The sequence below is a fragment of the Ceratotherium simum genome, chromosome 17 (assembly GCF_057802395.1).
Source record: "Ceratotherium simum simum isolate JZ-2026a chromosome 17, ASM5780239v1, whole genome shotgun sequence".
NCBI lineage: Eukaryota > Metazoa > Chordata > Mammalia > Perissodactyla > Rhinocerotidae > Ceratotherium > Ceratotherium simum.
This window is the reverse complement of record NC_141916.1, coordinates 47,765,502-47,786,466: the sequence shown is the minus strand read 5'-3', so window position 1 is coordinate 47,786,466 and position 20,965 is coordinate 47,765,502. Positions and strand designations below refer to the sequence as shown.

The 20,965-nt window shown below is 42.3% G+C and overlaps 2 protein-coding genes across 9 annotated transcripts in view; one reads left to right on the top strand and one right to left on the bottom strand.

Annotated features, from left to right (window-relative positions):
- The window catches only part of BORCS5 (BLOC-1 related complex subunit 5), an 87,627-nt gene extending 77,261 nt beyond the window's left edge, over positions 1–10,366 (top strand). For both annotated transcript variants that reach the window (XM_014791333.2, XM_004435380.3), the window contains exon 4: positions 9,655–10,366. In XM_014791333.2, the coding sequence (XP_014646819.1) occupies positions 9,655–9,885 (231 nt within the window). In that variant the 3' untranslated portion in view covers positions 9,886–10,366. The remainder of the gene's footprint in view (positions 1–9,654) is intronic.
- Positions 10,367–15,490: 5,124 nt separating this feature from the next.
- The window catches only part of DUSP16 (dual specificity phosphatase 16), a 95,885-nt gene continuing 90,410 nt past the window's right edge, over positions 15,491–20,965 (bottom strand). For all 7 annotated transcript variants that reach the window (XM_087442726.1, XM_087442723.1, XM_087442722.1 and 4 more), the window contains one exon: positions 15,491–19,294. In XM_087442726.1, the coding sequence (XP_087298852.1) occupies positions 18,118–19,294 (1,177 nt within the window). In that variant the 3' untranslated portion in view covers positions 15,491–18,117. The remainder of the gene's footprint in view (positions 19,295–20,965) is intronic.

Genomic DNA, 20,965 nt, shown 5'->3' with positions numbered 1-20,965 from the left:
TGCCAATCCTCCCCCTTTTTTTACCTCCAAAGCCCCAGTAGATAGTTATATGTCATAGTTGCACATCCTTCTAGTTGCTGTATGTGGGACGCGGCCTCAGCATGGCCGGAGAAGCGGTGTGTCGGTGCGCACCCAGGATCCGAACCTGGGCCGCCAGTAGCGGAGCACGCGCACTTAACTGCTAAGCCACGGAGCCGGCCCAGGAAATTTTATGTAACAAATTTTTTGAAGCAATGTACTCTTGTTGGAGAAGATACCATTTATTAAAGCTCTTGTGCTTGCTTTCAAAATATTTTTTGAAAAAATATATATACATGCATGTCCACTTACATATTTTTATTTTACCATGTTGGGTAGCACCAAACAGTGGTAATAGTTCCTCATTCTTATGGCTGGGTATATGAATCAAAAACACATGGAAGGACTTATAGGTAAATAATGATTTCAGTTATTACATAGTGTGAAATGTTTCTGTAAGGAAACTTTGGGATGAGTAATGTGACTCTTGTAAGATTTTCGGTAGCAGAAATTCAGAACAAAAATAAAACATGTCAGCAAAAAACACAATGGTAAATTGTCATCTGAGTGGCTGTGTAAGCCTCGCAGATAGTTCATGTAATAGAGATGAGGCATAACGACAGCTCCCCGCCTTTGCACCAAAGATATTACTGTGTCTATTTGGATACCTTGAAATGTCATCATTTTTTTTTTCTGCCCTTATTTACTAAATTTCTTACCTTGCTTTTCCATTTTGCACGTAAAAGAGATTTCTCTATATAGTGTCTATTTCAGTTCACATATATTTTATAATTTATGGAGCTCTGTTTTTCTGGGAGCCGTTCTGGGTGTTTGTACGTGTTATCTCCTTACTCCTCATGTCAACCCTATGACGTGTAGGTACTATCATTATCCCCGTTTTAAGGGTGAAGAAGCTGAGGCTCAAAGAAGTTAAGTAATTGGTTCAAGGTCACAGAGTAGTCAGTCATATTGACCCAGTTCTGACATCACTATCTTCATCTGCAAGCTGTGAATAGTTGGTCGTAAAGCTGGAATGGTTACTTCACATTAATTCTTTGTTTATTTTGTTGCTTCTCTAGAAGCCCTCTCCCTTCTGAGAGATGCCCACTCCTCTCAGAGTGACTCTGAGTCACTCACCTCCAGCTCAAGAATGCCTTCAAGATGTCTAAATAGGTCATTTGCAGAGTCTGGATGGTCAGTTCACACCTGCGTTAAAAGCTCTGTTCAAACCTTGGAAGGTGCACTATTGAGAATTTAAGCCAATGGGTCTGAAAGCAACTGAGTCCTGTTCTGCCATTCCAGCTCAGTCAGGACAGAAGCTTCCATGGAACAGGTCCCTCCTGAGGTTAAATGTGCAACCTCGGTGGGCACTGGTGTCATGAATAGCCATGAATAGCCACTTCTCATTCAGGAGCCGTCACTACCCAGCCATAAAGGATTGGATTCAGGATAATCTTGGTCATGGGCTGGAAGTCTCCAGAGTCCTCAGAGTGATTTGAGAATTGGCCAGAATTGTCCCATTCCACACTGTGTCAGGGTTTCAGCAGGGGAGTTCTATTGAGACTACAGTCTGGTTAACATCTAGCTACTCATTTTTTTCTGAGCTGTAGTCCAGCTTACTTAACCATGCCTGTTGGTACCATCCTCAGACAAGTTTCACTCTTACACCTCCTTGGATCCTTTGTCCCAAAAGAGCCAGATGCCACTTCGAGGTGATTGCTGGCACGACTTTCTCTGGGCTCCTAGCCCATTTCCAGTGGCTCTTCACTGGCCCCATCCCCTACTTTTCTTTTTAATAAATTCAGTTGATATTCACTTGATCAGCTGGAGGCTCACTTTCCTGGAAGGGATCTTAATTTTTTTTTTGGTGAGGAAGATTAGCCCTGAGCTAACATCCAATGCCAATCCTCCTCTTTTTGCTGAGGAAGACCGGCCCTGGGCTACCATCTGTGCCCATCTTCCTCTACTTTATATGGGACGCCACCAGAGAATGGCCTGACAAGTGGCGTGTTGGTGCGTGCCTGGGATCCGAACCTGCAAACCCCAGGGTGGCGCAGTGGAGCGCGTGCACTTAACTGCTGAGCCACCGGGCCCTTAATTTTTTTTTTTTAAAGATCTTAAAAGGATATTTTCCTTAGAAATTCAGTTAATATTGTAGTGAGACAGAGGCCCCAGGTCAGTTCTTCTGAAAAGATCCCAAATTTGGACTTTGTGTTAATAGTGAGTTGTAAGAGTTCTTTATATATTCTGGATATGTCTATTATTGTATATATGGTGAATATTTTCTCTTAGTCTGTGGCTTGCCTTATCATTATTTATTTATTTATTTATTTCCCCCAAAGCCCCAGTAGATAGTTGTATGTCATAGTTGCACATCCTTCTAGTTGCTGTACATGGGACGTGGCCTCAGCATGGCCGGAGAAGCAGTGCGTCGGTGAGCACCCAGGATCTGAACCCTGGCCGCCAGCATCGGAGCACACGCACTTAACCCCTAAGCCATGGGGCCGGCCCCGCCTTATCATTTTCATAATAGTGTCTTTCAAGAAGAAGTTGTAAATTTTGATGAAGATCAACTTAACCATTTTTTGTTTTATAGTTAGTGCTTTTTGGACCTAAGTAATCTTTGCCTACCTCACAGTAGCCAAGATTTTTCTCTTATGTTTTCTTCTAGAAGTTTTTTAGTTTTAGCTTCTATGTTTAGGTCTGTGATCCATTTTGTCTTAATTTTTGTGTATGGGGTCCAGGTGTTTTTTTCCCTCCGTATAGATAGCTAGTTTTCTAGCACAAATTTTTGAAAAACTTACTGTTCTCTGTAAAAAAATCAGTTGACACAAATGTTTGATCTATTTCTACACTCTCTGTTCAGTTTCATTGATCTGTATGTCTCTATGCCAATACCACACTATCCTGATTACTGTAGCTTGATAGTAGATCTTGAAATCAAATATTATAGGTCTTTAAACTTTGTTCTTTTTCAGAATTCTTTTGGCCGTTTTGTGTGCTTAGAATCAGCTTATCAAATCCCTACAAAAAATGCCTTCTAGAATTTTGATTCAGATTGCAAATAAATCTGTAAATCAATTTGGCAAGAATTGACATCTTAATGATGCAGAATCTTCCAATCCATGAACATGGTATATTTCTCCATCTTTTGAGATCTCCTTTAATTTTGCACAACAGGGTTTTGTAATATCAGTGTATAGGTCTTGTACAGATTTTTTGAAATTTTCCCTAAGTTTTTCATATTGTCGATGTAATTGTAAATGGTACTTTTTTATTGCATGGTCCAGTTGTTCATTGCAAGTATATGGAAATACAATTGATTTTTGTATATTGACTATGTATCTTGCAGCCTTGCTAAATTCACTTGTTGGCTTTTTAGTTTTTGGTGGATTCTTTACAATTTTCTGAGTACACTAGCATGTCATCTGTAGATAAAGATCTTTTTTTTTTTATTGATGTTTTAATAGTTTTTAACATTGTGAAATTCTGGGTTGTACATTTTTGTTTGTTCTGGGTTGTACATTTTTGTTTGTTCATCACCATGTATCTGTCTCCCTTCACCGCTTATGCCCACCCCCCACCCTCATTGCCCCTGGTAACCACAATACAGTTTTCTCTGTCCATGTGTTGGTTTATATTCCACATATGAGTGAGATCATACAGTGTTTGTCTTTCTCTTTCTGGCTTACTTCACTTAACATAATACCCTCCAGGCCCATCCATGTTGTTGCAAATGGGACGATTTTGTCTTTTTTTATGGCTGAGTAGTATTCCATTGTATATATATATCACATTTTCTTGATCCAGTCATCAGTCAAGGGACACTTAGGTTGCTTCCACTTCTTGGCTATAGTGAATAATGCTGCAGTGAACATAGGGGTGCATAAGCCTCTTTGGATTGTTGATTTCAGGTTCGTTGGATAGATTCCCAGTAGTGGGATGGCTGGATCATAGGGCATCTCTATTTTTATTTTTTTGAGGAATCTCCATATTGTTTTCCATAGAGGCTGCACCAGTTTGCATTCCCACCAGCTGTGTATGAGGGTTCCTGTTTCTCCACATCCTCTCCAACATTTGTTGTTTTTTGTCTTGGTGATTATAGCCATTCTAACGGGCGTGAGGTGATATCTGAGTGTTGTTTTGATTTGCATTTCCCTGATGATTAATGATGTTGAACATCTTTTCATGTGCCTATTGGCCATCTGTATATCTTCTTTGGAGAAGTGTCTGTTCATTTCCTCTGCCCATTTTTTGATCAGGTTGTTTGTTTTTTGTTGTTCAGTTTTGTGAGTTCTTTATATGTTATGGAGATCAACCCCTTGTCAGATGTATGTTTTGCAAATATTCTCTCCCAGCTGGTGGGTTGTCTGTTCATCTTGATTCTGATTTCGTTTGTCTTGTAGAAGCTCTTTAATCTGATACAGTCCCACTTGTTTATTTTTTCTTGAGTTTCCCTAGTCTGGGTAGGCATGTCATCTGAAAAGATTCCTTTATGACCAATATCAAATAGTGTGTTGCCTATATTTTCTTCTATGAGTTTTATAGTTTCAGGTCTCACCTTCAGGTCTTTGATCCATTTTGAGTTAATTTTTGTGAATGGCGATAGCAGATGGTCCACTTTCATTCTTTTGCATGTGGCTGTCCAGTTTTCCCAACACCATTTATTGAAGAGACTTGCCTTTCTCCATTGTATGTTCTTAGCTCCTCTGTCGCAAATTAGCTGTCCATATATGTGTGGTTTTATTTCTGGGCTTTCAATTCTGTTCCATTGATCTGTGTGTCTGTTTTTGTACCAGTACCATGCTGTTTTGATTACTGTTGCTTTGTAGTATGTTTTGAAGTCAGGGATTGTGATGCCTCCTGCTTTGTTCTTAGGATTGCTTTAGCTATTTGGGGTCTTTTGTTGCCCCATATGAATTTTAGTTTTCTTTTTTCTGTTTCTGTGAAGAATGTCATTGGGATTCTGATTGGGATTGCATTGAATCTGTAGATTGCTTTAGGTAATATACACATTTTAACTATGTTTATTCTTCCAAGCCACGTGCATGGGATATCTTTCCATTTCTTTATGTCATCATCGATTTCTTTCAATAATGTCTTGCAGTTCTCATTGTATAGGTCTTTCACCTCCTTGGTAAGATTTATTCCTAGGTATTTTATTCTTTTTGATGCAATTGTAAATGGTATTATCTTTTTGAGCTGTCTTTCTGTTAGTTTGTTATTAGCATACAGAAATGCAACTGATTTTTATAGATTAATTTTGTACCCTGCAACTTTGCTGTAGTTGTTGATTATTTCTAATAGTTTTCCAACAGATTCTTTAGAGTTTTCTGTATATAAAATCATGTCATCTGCGAATAGTGAGAGTTTCACTTCTTCGTTACCTATTTGGATTCTTTTTATTCCTTTTTCTTGCCTAATTGCTCTGACCAAACCTCCAGTACTATGTTGAACAGCAGTGGTGAGAGTGGGCAGCCCTGCCTCGTTCCTGTTCTCAGAGGAATGGCTTTCAGTCTTTCCCTGTTGAGTATGATGTTGGCTGTGGGTTTGTCATAAATAGCCTTTATTATGTTGAGGTACTTTCCTTCTATTCCCATTTTGTTGAGAGTTTTTATCATAAATGGATGTTGTATCTTGTCAAATGCCTTCTCTGCATCTATTGAGATGACCATGTGGTTTTTATTCTTTGTTTTGTTGATGTGATATATCACGTTGATTGATTTGAGGATGTTGAACCATCCCTGTATCCCTGGTATAAATCCCACTTGATCATGGTGTATGATCTAGATAAAGATCTTTTTATTTATTCCTCTCCAGTTTCTATGCCTTTTATTTCGTTTATTGATTTGTTGCACTAGCTAGGACCTCTAGTACCATGTTGAATAGAAGTGGTGAGAGTGGATATCCTGGCCTTACTCCTGATGTTAGGGAGAAAAATGTCTTTCACCACTAACTATGATGTTAGCTGTAGCTTTTTCATAGATGCCCTTTATCAGATTGAAGATTGTTCCTTCTATTCCTAATTTGCTGAAATTTTTCATAATTGAATTTATTGAATGTTTTTTCTGCATCTATTGAAATGATTATATGATTTTTAACCTTTATTCTGTTGAAATGGCAAATTATTTGGTTTTCAGATGCCGATAAAGCTTACATCCTTGAGATAAACCTCACTTGGTTGTGATGTGTTATCATTTTTGTATATTGCTGGATTTGATTTGGTAATATTTTGTATCTGTTTCTGGCGGTGGACCAACCAGGTGGGAAAATAGGCTACACCATACGTATAAGGTATTTGGAACAAGTTGGAATGCAATCTACAGATAGCTAATATCTTAGTGAAGCCTGCAGTAACACGTAAAAATACTCTCACCACCTTTTTCACCTGTTCTTTGAAATGTACTGCCACCAGGGACAGTATATGAATATGTAGAGCAAGGCTTGAAGTTTGAGTTTGAGAGTAAACAATGAATTCCTTGAAGGCAGGGACTTGATCTCATTCATTTCTATCAGAATAAGATTAAATTCAACTGGTGTTACAGTGGCTTATACAGAAGGGAAATTTATTTTTCTCTCCCAGGCCTGGTACTACTCTCACCCACAAAAGTCCTCATGGACCCAGCTTCTTCTAGCTTACTGCTCTGCCAACCCAAGGATGTGACCTGAGTTATTCTCATGGTCTAAGGGGGCTGCATCTGCATTTTGGCAGCAGCAGAGTAAAGGAAGGGACGAAGAAGACGAGGAGCAAAGAGTGCGTGCCGGCTAATATACCCAGAAGATGCCGTGAGAGATGTCCACATATACGTACCGCTGACGAGAACTTAGTGTGGTCACACCAAGGCAAAGTTTTGAGGCATGAGTCATGGAGAATAAATAGTCATTCTCTGTTTTTTGGAAAATTGAATCGTTTTCTCATTTAAATGGTTTTTCTGGAAGTTCCTGAAACAAAGTTATTTGCAACATTTCTGCTTCTGGGCCTGAGTTTCTTGGAATAGTAAAGTCATGTTAACAAAGACAGTGGAAAAGAAAAGTCATATTAATGTACACAGTAAGTTGTGTAGATGTTATCTAGTTTGGTTCTCAATATCTATATACCTAGGCCTTCATGTGACCCATGATAGTACTCAGTAAATGTCCTTTGACTAACATATATTAAATATGTCATTCCTTGTTAGAATCTTTGTGCCAAAAGTAGCTCTAGGAACGGTGAATGAGGGTATGTTCTAGCTTGTCACAATGGTAAAATTCAGATTGTGTTACATACTGACTTACTCCTGAAGTCATTTCAGATGTGCTAGACTAAGTCTGTACCTGGATTCATGGTACGTACAGAGATGGGGATTAGAGATTAGGGATTAGGGTTCAGGAACAGGGTTGCCTCAAGAGAGCAAAGGGAAGGGCATGAGAAATAGGCATGTCACCAGTTTTATTACACTTTTCCAGGTATTAAAGTTATACTTGCACCAAATTGAGACTTTCTCTGCAGCAATCAGAAAGAATGGGAAAAGATTTAAAAGGCAATAACTTTTCCATCATGTGATTTGATGTTGTTTAATGCCATGCCATGTACCAACTAAAATCTCATGTACCACTAATGGTACACTCTCTCGCTTAGGAAATACCTGTAAAAGGAAGATGCTGGAGATCTGGGTTCTAGTCTTGGTTCTGTCACTGTGCGACCTTGGAGGTCACTCACCCTTACATTTCCTTTTCTGTGGTTTTTTTCTTCCATGGACTCTCATGGAATTGGCTCTTGAAAGACATACTGTAAGCATGTACGAATAGCATGCTTGAATTACGTGTGCTCACCTGAGCATTCAGCATGACGTGGCTTTGGATAGAAGGTCTGGATACATTAAACATGGCCCCAGCTGGATGTGGAAATGTGGAGGGAAGTGTATGCCATTTGAACAAGTACCTTGCTAAGGTTGTAAAACCTGTCTGATCAGCTGTAAATCAGGGGGAGTGGGTTGATTGCTAGGGGCCTTAGACATGATAAGTTAGAGCCTTGGAGGCCATTTCAGAAAAACTCCTCAGGTGCCTGTCCAGTCTGATAGAGTAGAGGGTGGGGGGACAGCAATGCCCCTGCCAAGTGAAATGTGAAAGCCCGAGAAGGTTCTGAGTTCTGGAGTAGGCTGTTCAGTGAGCCGTGCTGGTTCTTATGAGGATTCCAGCTGGCTCCCGCATCTACCATTGTCTCTCTCAACGTGGAGTATTTCTAGGTGCTGGATTGAATTGCCATCCTGATAGTTGACTTTTATGGACACAATAATTTCCTGGCTTACTACCTCCATGAATGACTGAACAGGGTTGCAGAGAAACCTCAGAAGGTATAGGTTATTTAGAGTCTCCTGTTCAGATGGATTTTTGTTCCCCTGTGCCCTCCTCCCACTAGCTGTCTTTTTGTCCTCTCGGCATTTCAAAACAAGTGAGAGAGGAACGAGTGTGGAAAAAACAAGCACTAAGCTCTTCTAACATCTGCCCTCCTCACCATCCCTCTCTCCCCTACACACAATGTAAAATAGAACTGGTGATTTTTTGTTGGGGCTGGCTTTGGTCTCTCATATATTAGTACATTTTGTTTTTGTTTATATCACACCATTTTCAGAGGTGCTGTGGTAACATGCACTGAGTGCCAGCATGATGCTAGGGTTGGGAAGGGAGCATACTCCTGGAATAGACAAGAAGGAAGGGCTGGACTAGCATTTGAACTTTGGGATAGAAATGTGAGTCTTGGTAGATTGTTTCTTCCCTGGGCGGGGAAGGAAACAAGGCAGGAGGGAGTGGGTGTGGGTACAATGCAGAGGAGGAATATAGGCATCCAGCATGCTAGAGGTTCCTCTGTTCCTCCTATTTTATCCAGATGATAAGTTCCAAAGAACTTCACCAGGGAAAGAAAAAAGGTCACAAAAATGGGGAGACCAGACCATAAGGTTTGTTTAACTGGGGGAGAGGGTGCACGAAGCGTCCTCACAGTTTGCCTCACATGGTGTGGACCTGAGCCTTGGTTGGCATTTTGGTCCTGGCAGGGAGAGGCCCCTCTTTCCATGCAGTTCGCCCCTGAGTGACCGCCGGTCTCAGCGTGCAGGGAGGAGAGGGAGGAATGAAGAAGGCGTTGTAAGGCTCCTCTGTGCCGTGCCCAGTCCCATGCTCGATGGGTTTGCATGTGGTATCTCATTTCATCCTCACAACGACCCTGCAACTCTGGAATTAGTTCCCTGTTGTTTTGCAGATAAAGACCCTGAGACAGAAAGGATACGTATATATCATCTCAAGTAGAGCAGAGCCAGATGCACTCTGATCTGTGATTTCCAAACCCAGGATTCTTTCATGTCGAGACAGAGAGAGAAATCCCAGGGTCTCAACAAGGTATAAATGTTCACCCTCCCAAAACACAGAGCCAGAGACAGTCATCTCTTTGTCTCCCTCTGAAGATGGTTTGGGGCAGAGGTTGATTAAGTGTGTTTGTGAAGCGTTGGTTTGTTTTCTCTCCCAGTGCTTCCTAGAAAGCTAGGCAGCTTCCATCTGACCTGTGGGACTCGACCTCATGCTGATCATCTGATCACCTGGTCCTCTTGAGAGGACTTACTTCAACTAGATTTAATATGTTTCACTTCTTTTCCCCTTCTACAGATGGATCTGTCTGTAGAAACTCTCTTTAGCTTCATGCAAGAGCGCCAGAAAAGATATGCCAAATATGCAGAGCAGATCCAGAAAGTCAATGAAATGTCTGCCATCCTGCGCCGCATACAGATGGGCATTGACCAGACTGTGCCGCTGATGGAGAGGCTCAACAGCATGCTGCCAGAGGGCGAGAGGCTGGAGCCCTTCAGCATGAAACCCGACCGAGAGCTCAAGCTGTAGAGTGGCTCCTGGCCTCCGGCCTGGCTGTGGTTCTGGGGACAGAGCCTGGCACCCCCCACACCCTGCGGACATTTGGAACCGAAGTCGTGTCACGTGACCACGGCTTGAAGCTGGTTGGAGGTTTTGGTTCTCCCTGAAGCAGAGGTGAAGCAGTCTGGCTGGCCTGAAAATCTTTGTCCTGTCCCTTTCCTCTGCATTCCCCCTATGCAAAATGAACCAAACTAATTCTCAGTGATAACTGAAGTTGGAGCGTTCGAATTATTAGGAATTTGTTACAGAACTCTGCATTGGGAATTTTTATTTTGTTTAGTTTTTTTTTTAATTGAAAGTGTATATTATCTAGTCTTGCTTGTGGAGTGAAAATACGGAAAGAAGGGGAGAAATATTTTAAGAAGCTCGGTGTCCTGGATGCCTTTATGAAATTGTACTCAATAGGCTCTCCCGGTTATTGGTTGTAAACATAAAGAACCAATTTAATCCAGGTCTGTGTGTTGTTACTCTTCCTACCCTGACGATTTACATCAGATCAGGTCTTTATCTGGGCACCCTCTTCCTGCCCTGGTGAAACACTGGTATTTTTGTTGTGTCCCTTGTATGTTGTCATTGGAAACTAAAGACTCCCTTTCTACACCCTCATCGGGTTCATCTCCCACTGATAACTGGTTTCCTTGATGCAGACATAGTTTAGGTTTCTTTTTACTACATCAGTACTATCATGTATTAAATTTCCATATAATTGAGGATCTAGTGCTAGACTATATTCTAATCCATTGATCTTTCTCTCCATACTGTTTCATGCTGTTTTAATATTATAATTTAGCAGTACGTTTTAATATCTGACATGGCTCGACTAGGTCTCATCTACCCTCATTAATATTTTTTCATATCTTTATTTTTTTTTAAATTTTACATTGGAGAAAAGTTGAAAAAATGATACAAAGAATACTCATGTTCCCTTCACCTAGACTGACAGGAAGTGGCATTTTTAAGCCATCACCATCGTTGTCTTTGTTTTGAGTTCCTGGAGTATACAGAACCCAGCTCTGAACAGAAGGACTTGCTTGTAGCTTTCAAAGGACGAAGGGCTGGTTGTCTACAGAGCTATAAGAACAGCTCAGGAATCAGGTGCCGTTACCCTCACTGCACTTGATACAATTTATAAATAAAATGAGATGCGACTGAGCCTGTGAGGACAGAGCTTTCTCACTGTGTTTCAGCAGTTAATGGTGTGAACGTGGCAGAAAGGTGACCTAGCATGGCATGAAAACCTCAGCCAGCTAGCTCTCCAACCGTTTTTCTTATGAAGAAGTTAGACAAAACATGGTATTAACTTAGATTTGGGTCCTAAGTAGTTAGGCCACTTATTACTGGGGAGAACAATAGGCAAACTTGATACATTTTTTAAAAATTCTAGTTAATTTAATATTTATGGTGTGTGGTTTTGCAGTGTTGTCAACTTGGCTAACCCGAACTGTTTCCCAGAATTCCCTTCCCTGTTCTTTCTGGGTAGGGTTGGCCACAAGAGAAATGTGCATGAGATTTGTTAGTGGAAGTAAAGGCATATTCCCACTAACAAATAACCCACGCTTATTCGCTGCAAGTCGCTGTGGGTTGGGTCTTGTTGCACCTCATGCACGTTTTCAGGGATGTGCAGCTCCCTGCTGCAGCTGGGCCCACAGCCCCTCCAGCTCCCATAGCACACTTCAGCTTTTCCAAATCCGGGGCCAGGTATGCTACTAGCTTCTCCTTCAGGTCATCTGCAGCAGGGAGGATGAAGGCCTGGAGAAGAGAGGCCAATATGGGTTCTGCTGAGAGAGACATGCTGGTTCCAGCTTGTTGCTTGCAGGCTTCAGTTGTCCTGGCTCTCCCTCACTGCATATCCAGCTTCTTTCCCAACCACCTGCCCGGTGACTTCAGCTGAAGAAGAAACAGCTGAACCAGGACTCTTACCAGCCGCTGAAACTAACTGCTTAAGGTCAGTCCCTGTAACCACCCCCTTATTCCACGTCATTCCTAGTGGTTCTTCTCTGATTGAACCCTGACTGGTAAGATGTCATTACCAGTCTTTGCCATCCTCAGTATTTTACTTTTTCTGATGGATTCTGGGAATCAGAGTGATTTGCTATTTCCAGAGCCAGTCATGCGGGGTGTCTGTTGGTTAATGCCCAGTGACCTACCTGGATGCTACAGGATGTTTCAGGGATGAGGAGGCAGCCTGGAGTAGCCAAAGAGCCCTGGCTGGAAGTGTCCAGCCTTGATCCTTGATGAGTCATTTAAATTTCCCTGCGCCTTAGTTTCCACCTCCGTGCATCAGCTGGTCTGGATGGGCTCTCAAGCCCCTTCCAGCTCCAAGATTCCAAGTCTGCAATTCCAATACTTCCCTCTTTAGTGACGATGAGGGGGACATCATCGTTGTCCCCCTGTTGTCTTTACCTGTTGTCTCTGAACACTGGCCCTAGGTCTTGAAAGTGACGTTAAATTCTGAGTCCTCGAGGGAGAGCTTCTTTCCTCCTTTTTGTTAATTATAAATTAGATAGGTGTCCAGTGGCTCCCTTCTTTTAAGAACCTGTTTTGCTTATCAGTCTATTCAGCTATATTTATGAACACCACGAAGTAGGCCCCTGTACTGCGGTCTTCTTGTTTCACTAGTTGAAGTGGAAGGTCAGTGGGAGCTGGCCTTCACCCCTTGTATTACGTGTATGTAAATTTACAATAAATGAATTGTGGGGTTAAGAGCAAGTGAGATTGTCGATTTCATGAGCACCTTCATTATTTGACAGATTTCATGTCTTTGTTTCCCTCAAAAGTTGTATCATGCTTAGTAATTTATATTCTCTGCCAGAGTTTGCATCCTATACCCTGGGATATAGGAATGCAATCAAGAAATGAGGGGTTTTTTGTGAAGTATCCTCTAGGCATTTCTTTGCTTTTTTCCTCTGATGTATGAGAAAGGTACATTCTAGGTATTACAGACATGCCATTTCCAAGGTTACACAAACTAATGGTCCCGGGGGACTGACATGTGCCACTGTTGTGTTGATTTGTAGAACTTACTTAGCTTCGGTATTTCCCCCAGCAAGTCCCAAGGCAAAACCAGGAATCTTCAGAAATGAGGGCTGTGAGCAAACATGTATTAAAATTCTCGCGATTGGAAGTTTTGTCTTCCCAATTTGTTTACACCTCAGCTAAACCCAGATACAGGGTATTGAGCAGGAAATTACTGAAAATGTTGATAGTGAGGATTGAAGGGTAGAGTGACGTGAAAACTTTTCTTTGTCGACTTTCTAGGTGTGAATTTTTTTAATCAAGAGAAGTAGTTGTGCTTTTCTTTCCCCTCCCGACTTTCATTCCTCTGTTAAGAGCTACACAGTGACAGAGATGTCATCGTTGTTCACTAATTTATAATAACACTTAACTTCTTGCACACACATAAGGCATGCACCTTCATTCAAATGTCATCACTACAGAGGGGAAGCGTGACCAGTAACTTGATTATTCACATGCTTCAAACCGAAAAATCAGAACTTCTTTGGCAACTAAATCTAGCTGCTCACTAGTATAACAGTACCTCACATGGTCTGGTGGTGTGTGTGTCTATCACTCTCAGGAATTTGCTCAGGGTCATCAGTGTCAATATAAGACCTGATAGAATTGACTTGATGACTCCATTTTCTTCACCAATCAAGGCATATTCCTACTGCTGCCTGTTTTTATATAGTGAAGCGTGATTTATGCTGGAAGCTTTTGTGAACCAAATACTTTAAATTCAGTCTCTGAAACTGTCGTAATTCCCCGACCAGAGAGGATTCAGGCGACAGCTGAACTAACCCATTCCTTACCCTGTTTGCCTGTGACACTGCTCCTACAAAGTCACCTTCTGCATTTCCTGTGGGACCGCATTTCCAACTGACTCCAGTTTTAGGTAGAACCAAAGGGATGAAAGTTGTTTCTACATAAACCCAATTTGATGTCTATCCACATAAACTGCAACAATATGATTGACTTGTAAACATCCTCCGAGATGAGGCTGTAATTTTCTGTAATTTTCTGTTGATTTCGCAACACTTTAAAGATATAACCAAGTATAATTATGCTGTACAAGGATGAATGGGCCCCACAGAATGCCAGAAATAACTTACTTCCCTCTTCCATTTATAGATGCAGAAGAGTAATATTCAGAGGAAAGCACCTAGACAAATTTTGTTTCCTAAACCTAAAACGTTTCTGCTTAGTGTCAGAAAAACAAAACTAGACAGGCATATTTAAAATAAAATGACAGTGAAGTTTTTTGTTTCCTTGAGGAAGATTGGCCCTGCGCTAACATCTGTTACCAATCTTCCTCTTTTTTTCCCCTTTTTCTCCCCAAAGCCCCAATACATAGTTGTGTATCATAGTTGTAGAGTTGTAGCTTTTCTATATGGGACGCCGCCTCAGCATGGCTTGATGAGCGGTGAGTAGGTCCTCGCTCAGTATCCAAAGTGGCGAACCCTGGGCCGCCAAAGTGGAACCTGTGAACTTAACCGCTACGCCACTGGGCCAGCCCTGACGGTGAAGTTTTGAGGGTAAAAGGTTTTCATCAACTAGTCCCAGTATGCACACCCTCCCTTTCACATTTACACCTTCCCTGTCTCCCCTTAGTCTAAGCCCTGTTCTGATTTTAGTTGTCAGACCCAAACTAGTCCTCCAGCACCAGCCTGCTCAGTCTGATCTCTAGTGTCTGCGTCAGTAGTAACTGGCTTGCCCTGCAGCCCGTCCCAAGATCTACACCTCCGCATCCGAAGCCTCTCCCTGAAACACTGCTCCCTCCTGCCACCTTCCATCTGGAGGCAGACTTACTCCACACTCCTTCATTCTTCTGTCCCACGCCCACCTCCATTTTTTCACAAGGTCCTGGCCAGCACAGCTCTTCTAGTCTTCGCTCACCCAGTCCAATCCTTCTTTTCAATTTTCTTAACTCTAACTTCAACTCAGAAGCCTTTCACAACCAACTGACGTGACGTTACTTGTGATTCTCTTTATCATCATTATTCCCTCTGCTCACGCTGGAGGTAAATGCTTTATTCCTTCAATGTGTAATTCTATATTGACAAACTGATGAGACTAAATTCTAGTCTCATAAATCATCATGATCAGTGTCATTTATAAGCAGAGCGATCACTAAGATAGATAGATATACATGGCAGGGATGGAGAACAGATTTTTGAATAACTATTTCTCCTCAGTTTTTCCTATAAGAATTATAAAACTGGTTACATATTACATTCATATGTACCATGAATGTGTATATCTGGTCTTTTTTCTTCCTACCCTGTACTCATTCTGGATTCAGTCAGCAAATATTTAGCAAGTGCCTTAGGTTTCTACAGTGTCGTGTGCATTTGGTACACACAGCAAAGAATGAAGGCTGGCACTAAACTCTTAGCTCATGATCCTGCCTTTCGTGTGAATGACACAGCACATATCTGATGACCTCACCACTTAATTCTGAGCTAAATCCTCTTTGGCGTGAGAACAGCAGGATGGGCTCCACTGCCGCCGCCTCTCACAACTTGGACGTTGCCGTTCCCACCAAGTTTATAGCTTCAAAGAGGGGTCCTTTCTCATATTTATGTATAAACAGGTACCAGTTTTGATTTTATTTCATCATATTAACATACATGACACATCAAAATGAGAAATGCACAATTTAACCATTCAACAGCTTGCCATACTCCCAAAGAACACTATATTCATATTAAACATTTATACAGTCTTTCCACCTAATTTTACAAATGTCCTAAACCATTTTCCAGCATTTCTCACATAGAAGTCTAGTTTTGCTCTTTAAAATGACCATTCTGTATCATCCTAGTAGACTCCAGGGCCTCCCCACGATTACGTGCTGAAGAGGCCAACCCCACACGGCCTGCAGACGCCCCAAGCAGCTCCAGGGCTGCGCTGAGGCTGCCCTTCTGCAGGGTAGTCTTGATTCCGAGAACTGATTATTTGACATTAGCAATCAAGGACTACGGGTTGTAGTGTCTGACTACATCACAGTCACAGGAAGGAAGGGGACCGTGGCCAAGAGAAAGCCCAAATGATGGAAGGCAAACTGCTGCCCAAAGATCTCATGAAAACCACGTCCCCAACCCTCCTGAAACATACTAACATTAGAGCTATTGCTTTCATTTCTTAACAATGTTTGACAGTTGTGACCAGACTCTGGAAACAGTGAGCTGTTACCCATTTGGTGTGCATATACACAACACATCAAAAATTGCTGTGTGAAACCTTGAGAATGTCTGATTACATCCAAAATTTAAATGTATATAGAAAAACCAACTTATCATTTAACAGAACTTTTTCAATATGGTAACAATGCGCTCAGTTACCCTCTTTCTGCCCTCACTTGATACCCACCTCACAGTACGTGACTTGTGCATGACCAGTTCAGTGAGGGTCATCGTCGTCGTGATCAAGTCAGTTTTGAATCATGTCATTCTGTGCTGGTTTTAGCAGTCACCATAGGAAACATGAAGTCACATGCTAGTCAAAGGACTGTCCATTTCTCAAACATAGAAAAACCTGAGATATGAGTCAGCAACTAGCTACACTGACAGTAAAGAACAATGATACCACCACCCCCCACCTCCAAAAAGCTGCTGACATGAATTAAGGCTTCATTAGAGGACCACACTGTTGACAGAACTCAAGCCAGGAAGTTTAAAAGCAGATACATACTATCACTTGTGTACTTGTTCTAATCACCGCCCATTTCAGCTGCCAGGATTGATTCCATACAGTGATTGTAGGTCAAGGGCTGAGAGATGGCCTTGGTCCCGCTCCATTCTGATATGTCCCTTCTACTAAAAAAAATGCTGGGGACAGTTTCTGACAATAGCTTGGCTGTGGCTTTCCACTCTGCTCACAATGAAACAAATCCAACCGCCGTCTCCTCACCTCCCTATACTGTTTGGTTCTGAACATTCCTTGCTTACTCAAGCCTCTCAACCCTATCGGTAAATCTGAAAGTCTAAGGAAATTATAGAAATACCACCCTCATCACTTGCTAAGGGGAAAAAACCCATCAAGAAAAGAACCGTTTCCTGCTTCTCCTCAGCAATTTTACCTTCTTGAATCTTTCCATAGTCTTCCTCCTCCTTGGTAGTTTCCTATAAAATTCTGCCTTATTGTTACATTTTTACAAAATGTATCTGTGCAATGAAACAAATGAAAAACATCTACTTTGGCTGAGAACTTGAAGGTGCTGCTGTTCTGCTACCAAGTAAATTCACATCGGGCTTGAAACCAAGTTAATCTTTACTTCAAGGATTAACAATCCCATTTTGAACAATTCTTTGATTTATAAAGAGGGAGGTAGACTTGTTTAGCCTCCCAACCTTAGCTTAAATCATTATGCTGCCAGATTCCTGGCTGTTAAATTGAATCCCAGATGGTTTCCCTTCTCTTTCTTCATAAAGCTGAGAAGAAGAAAGAAAAACTGAACTACCTCCATCCAGGCCCAACTGGAAATTTGTGCATAGACAGTTGAAATTGGTCTGAAAAGTGTGACTAGCTACCTACCTATTATTCACAATGCCTAGAACACGGGCTACCAGACGTGGGAGTGGTGAAAGGCCCGACTTTCGGTCTGAGGTACTGGGTTTGCTCTAAAGGAGATCTTGGCAAGGCCCCCTAATGGTCCGTCCAGCAGAATGATGCTCGTATCACTCAGCTGTCAGGTGAGCGTGAATTTGTTAGTCAGCTTTGGATGTGATCATTTCTCTTGGATTTACCATTAGGTTCTGTCCCTAATAGGGTCTACCCACCCGACCCTCAAGCTGGCTCAGTCTCAGCGCTAAGGTGCACTATGGAAGGGACTGGACAAAGACTAGCATTTGAGATTTCTTTGTAGCGCAACATGAAACTGGTAGGGGATTCTGTCTCCAACACCAAATAGAACTTGATTCAGTAAGCACAAGAGGATGTGCAATTCATTGCAGAAAACCGTTTCAGCTGTTTGGGGGGGGAATCTAGCATATGCCCTTCCACTTTTGTTGGGAGAAATATTAGCAGATCTCTCAAATGCAGATGTTAAGAGAACAACGGTGTTGATCCATCTTTTGCTTTTACACCATAGCTCCATTTTCCAAAAATATATATGTATGTACATATATATATTTCAGATTTACAGGGAATATTTTTTGTGAACAAGAAAAAAACTGTCCATAGAAGTCACAAGAGCCTTTCTTCTCAGGAGACCTCGATGATCTCCATGCTGCCCGAAAAGCTGGACTGGCTGCCCACCTTCCCCAGTTCCTCCCGCGACCTGTTCTCGGACATGATGCTCTCTCCAAATTCCATCTGGCAGCTTCTGCGTTTAAATTGCTTTTCAAAGGGGCTCTCTTCGTGCCAGCTTCGCCGCGAGTCAGCTCTGTCGCTTGGCTTCTGCCGCCTGCGCACAGAATAGACTTGGTCACTGCAAGTGGGCAGCTGGCTACAGCTGTAGGCGGAGTAACTGGCATTGCCTCCATAGATGGCTGAGGCGGAGTAGAAGTGAGAGGACTCTGTGGCAAAATACCAACTATTGGTCAAGGAAGGGGTGGAGGTCTGGGGAGCCAAGATATCCGAGTGCCAGCCCTTGAGGCCCAGCCCTGCGGCAGACTTCGCGAGGTGTTGCTGGCTGGTGGAGAGGCCAAAAAGGAAGTTAGTGTGGTAGTTGTCCTCCACACTCCCACTTCGATGCAGCGGAGATAAGAGGGACCTTTGGGTGGCACCACTGTTGCTGGTTCTTACTGAGTGTAATCGCTTGCTCTGGCTATCTGAAGGCCTGGTAGTCTGAGGTTTCTTGGGGATGTTGGCTTCCTCCTTATCGGGACTGGTTTCTGGAGTCTGCTCTGATACTTCCTCAACTGGAGAGAACTGGCATAGCTTGTTGGTCCCATCCAGAGTGGTGGAAGGTTTGTAATATTCCAGAGCATCTTCTGATGAGGAGAAACCATGCAAGGACGCTGCCATACTGGCTGAGTACGAAACGGATTTGATATCCAGAGAGAAGGAACGCTTGAGCTTACTGCTGTCTTCCAGCTTGTCTGAGGCCAGGTGGAGCCCGTTGAGCGCCTGTACCAGCGGGCTGTCCTCCAACAGTGATGGCTGTCCGCTGGGCACACTGGCAGCGTGCACAGGCCTTTGCCCTGCTGCCTCTGAGGTAGCAGAGTTGGCACAGGGTGGACTGAGGGACGTGTCGCTTTTCTGTCCACCCTCTGAGACCGCAGGGACAGGGTCATTCGGCTTCTCCAGGTGCAGCAGCTTGAGTTTGCTCTTTGGCCCTGATGCTCCAGTCTGCTTCTTAATCTTCTTCTCATAGTCCAGGAGTTGGCCCAGAAAATTGAAGTTTGGAGATATAGTAGGTCTTTTTTCTTTCACAAATCTATGAAGAGAGGAAAAAAACAAAAAAATTTCAATTTTATAACCACATTTTATCTTAATATATTAAGAGAATAAATGAGATAGGAAATTATTAGACCCTCCCAAATACCTTTGGAAGATGACTGGTTTAATCAAGGAGACACCTCAAGGTGGAGAATACAAGGGCCTCTTCATTGGGGGAGCTTTATAACATGCCCCTGGAGCATCCTAGAAAGAGGGGGGCCAGGTCCCAAAAGCCCTCGTTTTAGCCCCCTTATTTTCAAGGACCCAAGTCTTCCAATGTAACTGGTAAGAGATGATTCTTTCCTCACCACCAGGACTGCCCCCCAACATGCCCCCCATGGTACCACCATCAGAAGTGCAGTATAACAGCCACTCTCCAGCTTCAATTTTCCAATATCATGCTTCTCCAAGCCCCCAGTCACTTCCTCAAAACATTTCATATTCTTAATTAATGACCAAAGAAGAGGGTATCAGATGGTCAGAGCATCAAAGCATGCATTTCTGAGTTCCTTCTCTTTGTACTCAACATGACAGAGTAACCAGCCACAAAATGGTCTCTGTGTGCTAAGCACTATGCAAATACATTAAACAGAGCATTATCTTATTCAATCCTCAAAACTACCCTAAGTCAGGTGGGTGTAATTATCCCCATCATTTAGGTACACACAGTCCTTAAGTGACTTTCCCAAAATCACACAGCTACTAAGTGATGGCACTGCGATTCAAAACCAGGTCTAATGTCTGGGTCCATTTGTGTAACCACCATGTTAAAGAAGATTCATCAGGGGGTCGAAACTTGTAACAAATAGCTTGTATGTTTCACTGCAGAAATAAAGACTCTTATAGACAGTAGACATTCTTTAGTGGCCCCTGACCCTCAGAGACACTTCTCAGAAGATGCAGAGTGAAACTACACTGAAAATTTGTATTGAATACGGAAAGAGAAAAATCAAAAATAAACTCCTTGGCAATTGAGTAACCTAAAGCAAATTAACAAAGCCAGAAATAACTGGCTCGACTAGAACAAGTATAAAGGCAGGATCCTTATAATAGGACTTCGTAACAAGATATGAAGGTGCCTTTTCTTCTGGTTTCTACGTGGCGCAAGAGGACTTCAGAGAGAAGAGCCCGAATAGAGGACGAGGGGGCTGGTGCAGACAAATGGAGGACTCATCTCCTCAGGTTTCTTCCTCAAATGAGAAGCTGTTCAGGCAGCTTGTTTCTTTTTTCCAAATTTTCCACTTTGAGAAAAAGTTCAATAGTTACAACAGGCCTGCTCCATGCGACTACGTTTATTGATCCTTTATCACATGAAAAGTAACCAGCTCTACCCAACAAGACATGCAGAGGACTCCGATTCACCAACCACTAAACAAAACCCCAGTCCTTGGTGCTATCGCCATTTGCCCCACATTTTGAGAAGCAGGGGTCAACCCAGTCAAAATTACACACTGCAAAATCTGGGCAACTCCAGAAGGGAGGAGATTTTACTCAGTGAATGCAGTTTGACAATTATTTGGTTTTACACTTGCATGTATCAGGCTCTTTCCTCACAGTGAAACAGACACAAATTTGAAGCAGAGTAGAAATTCTATAATGAGTATTCTCCAGGAGGTTTTTTCCCATATGTCAATTAGAAGAAATGGTACTTCCTCAATTAGGGAAAAAT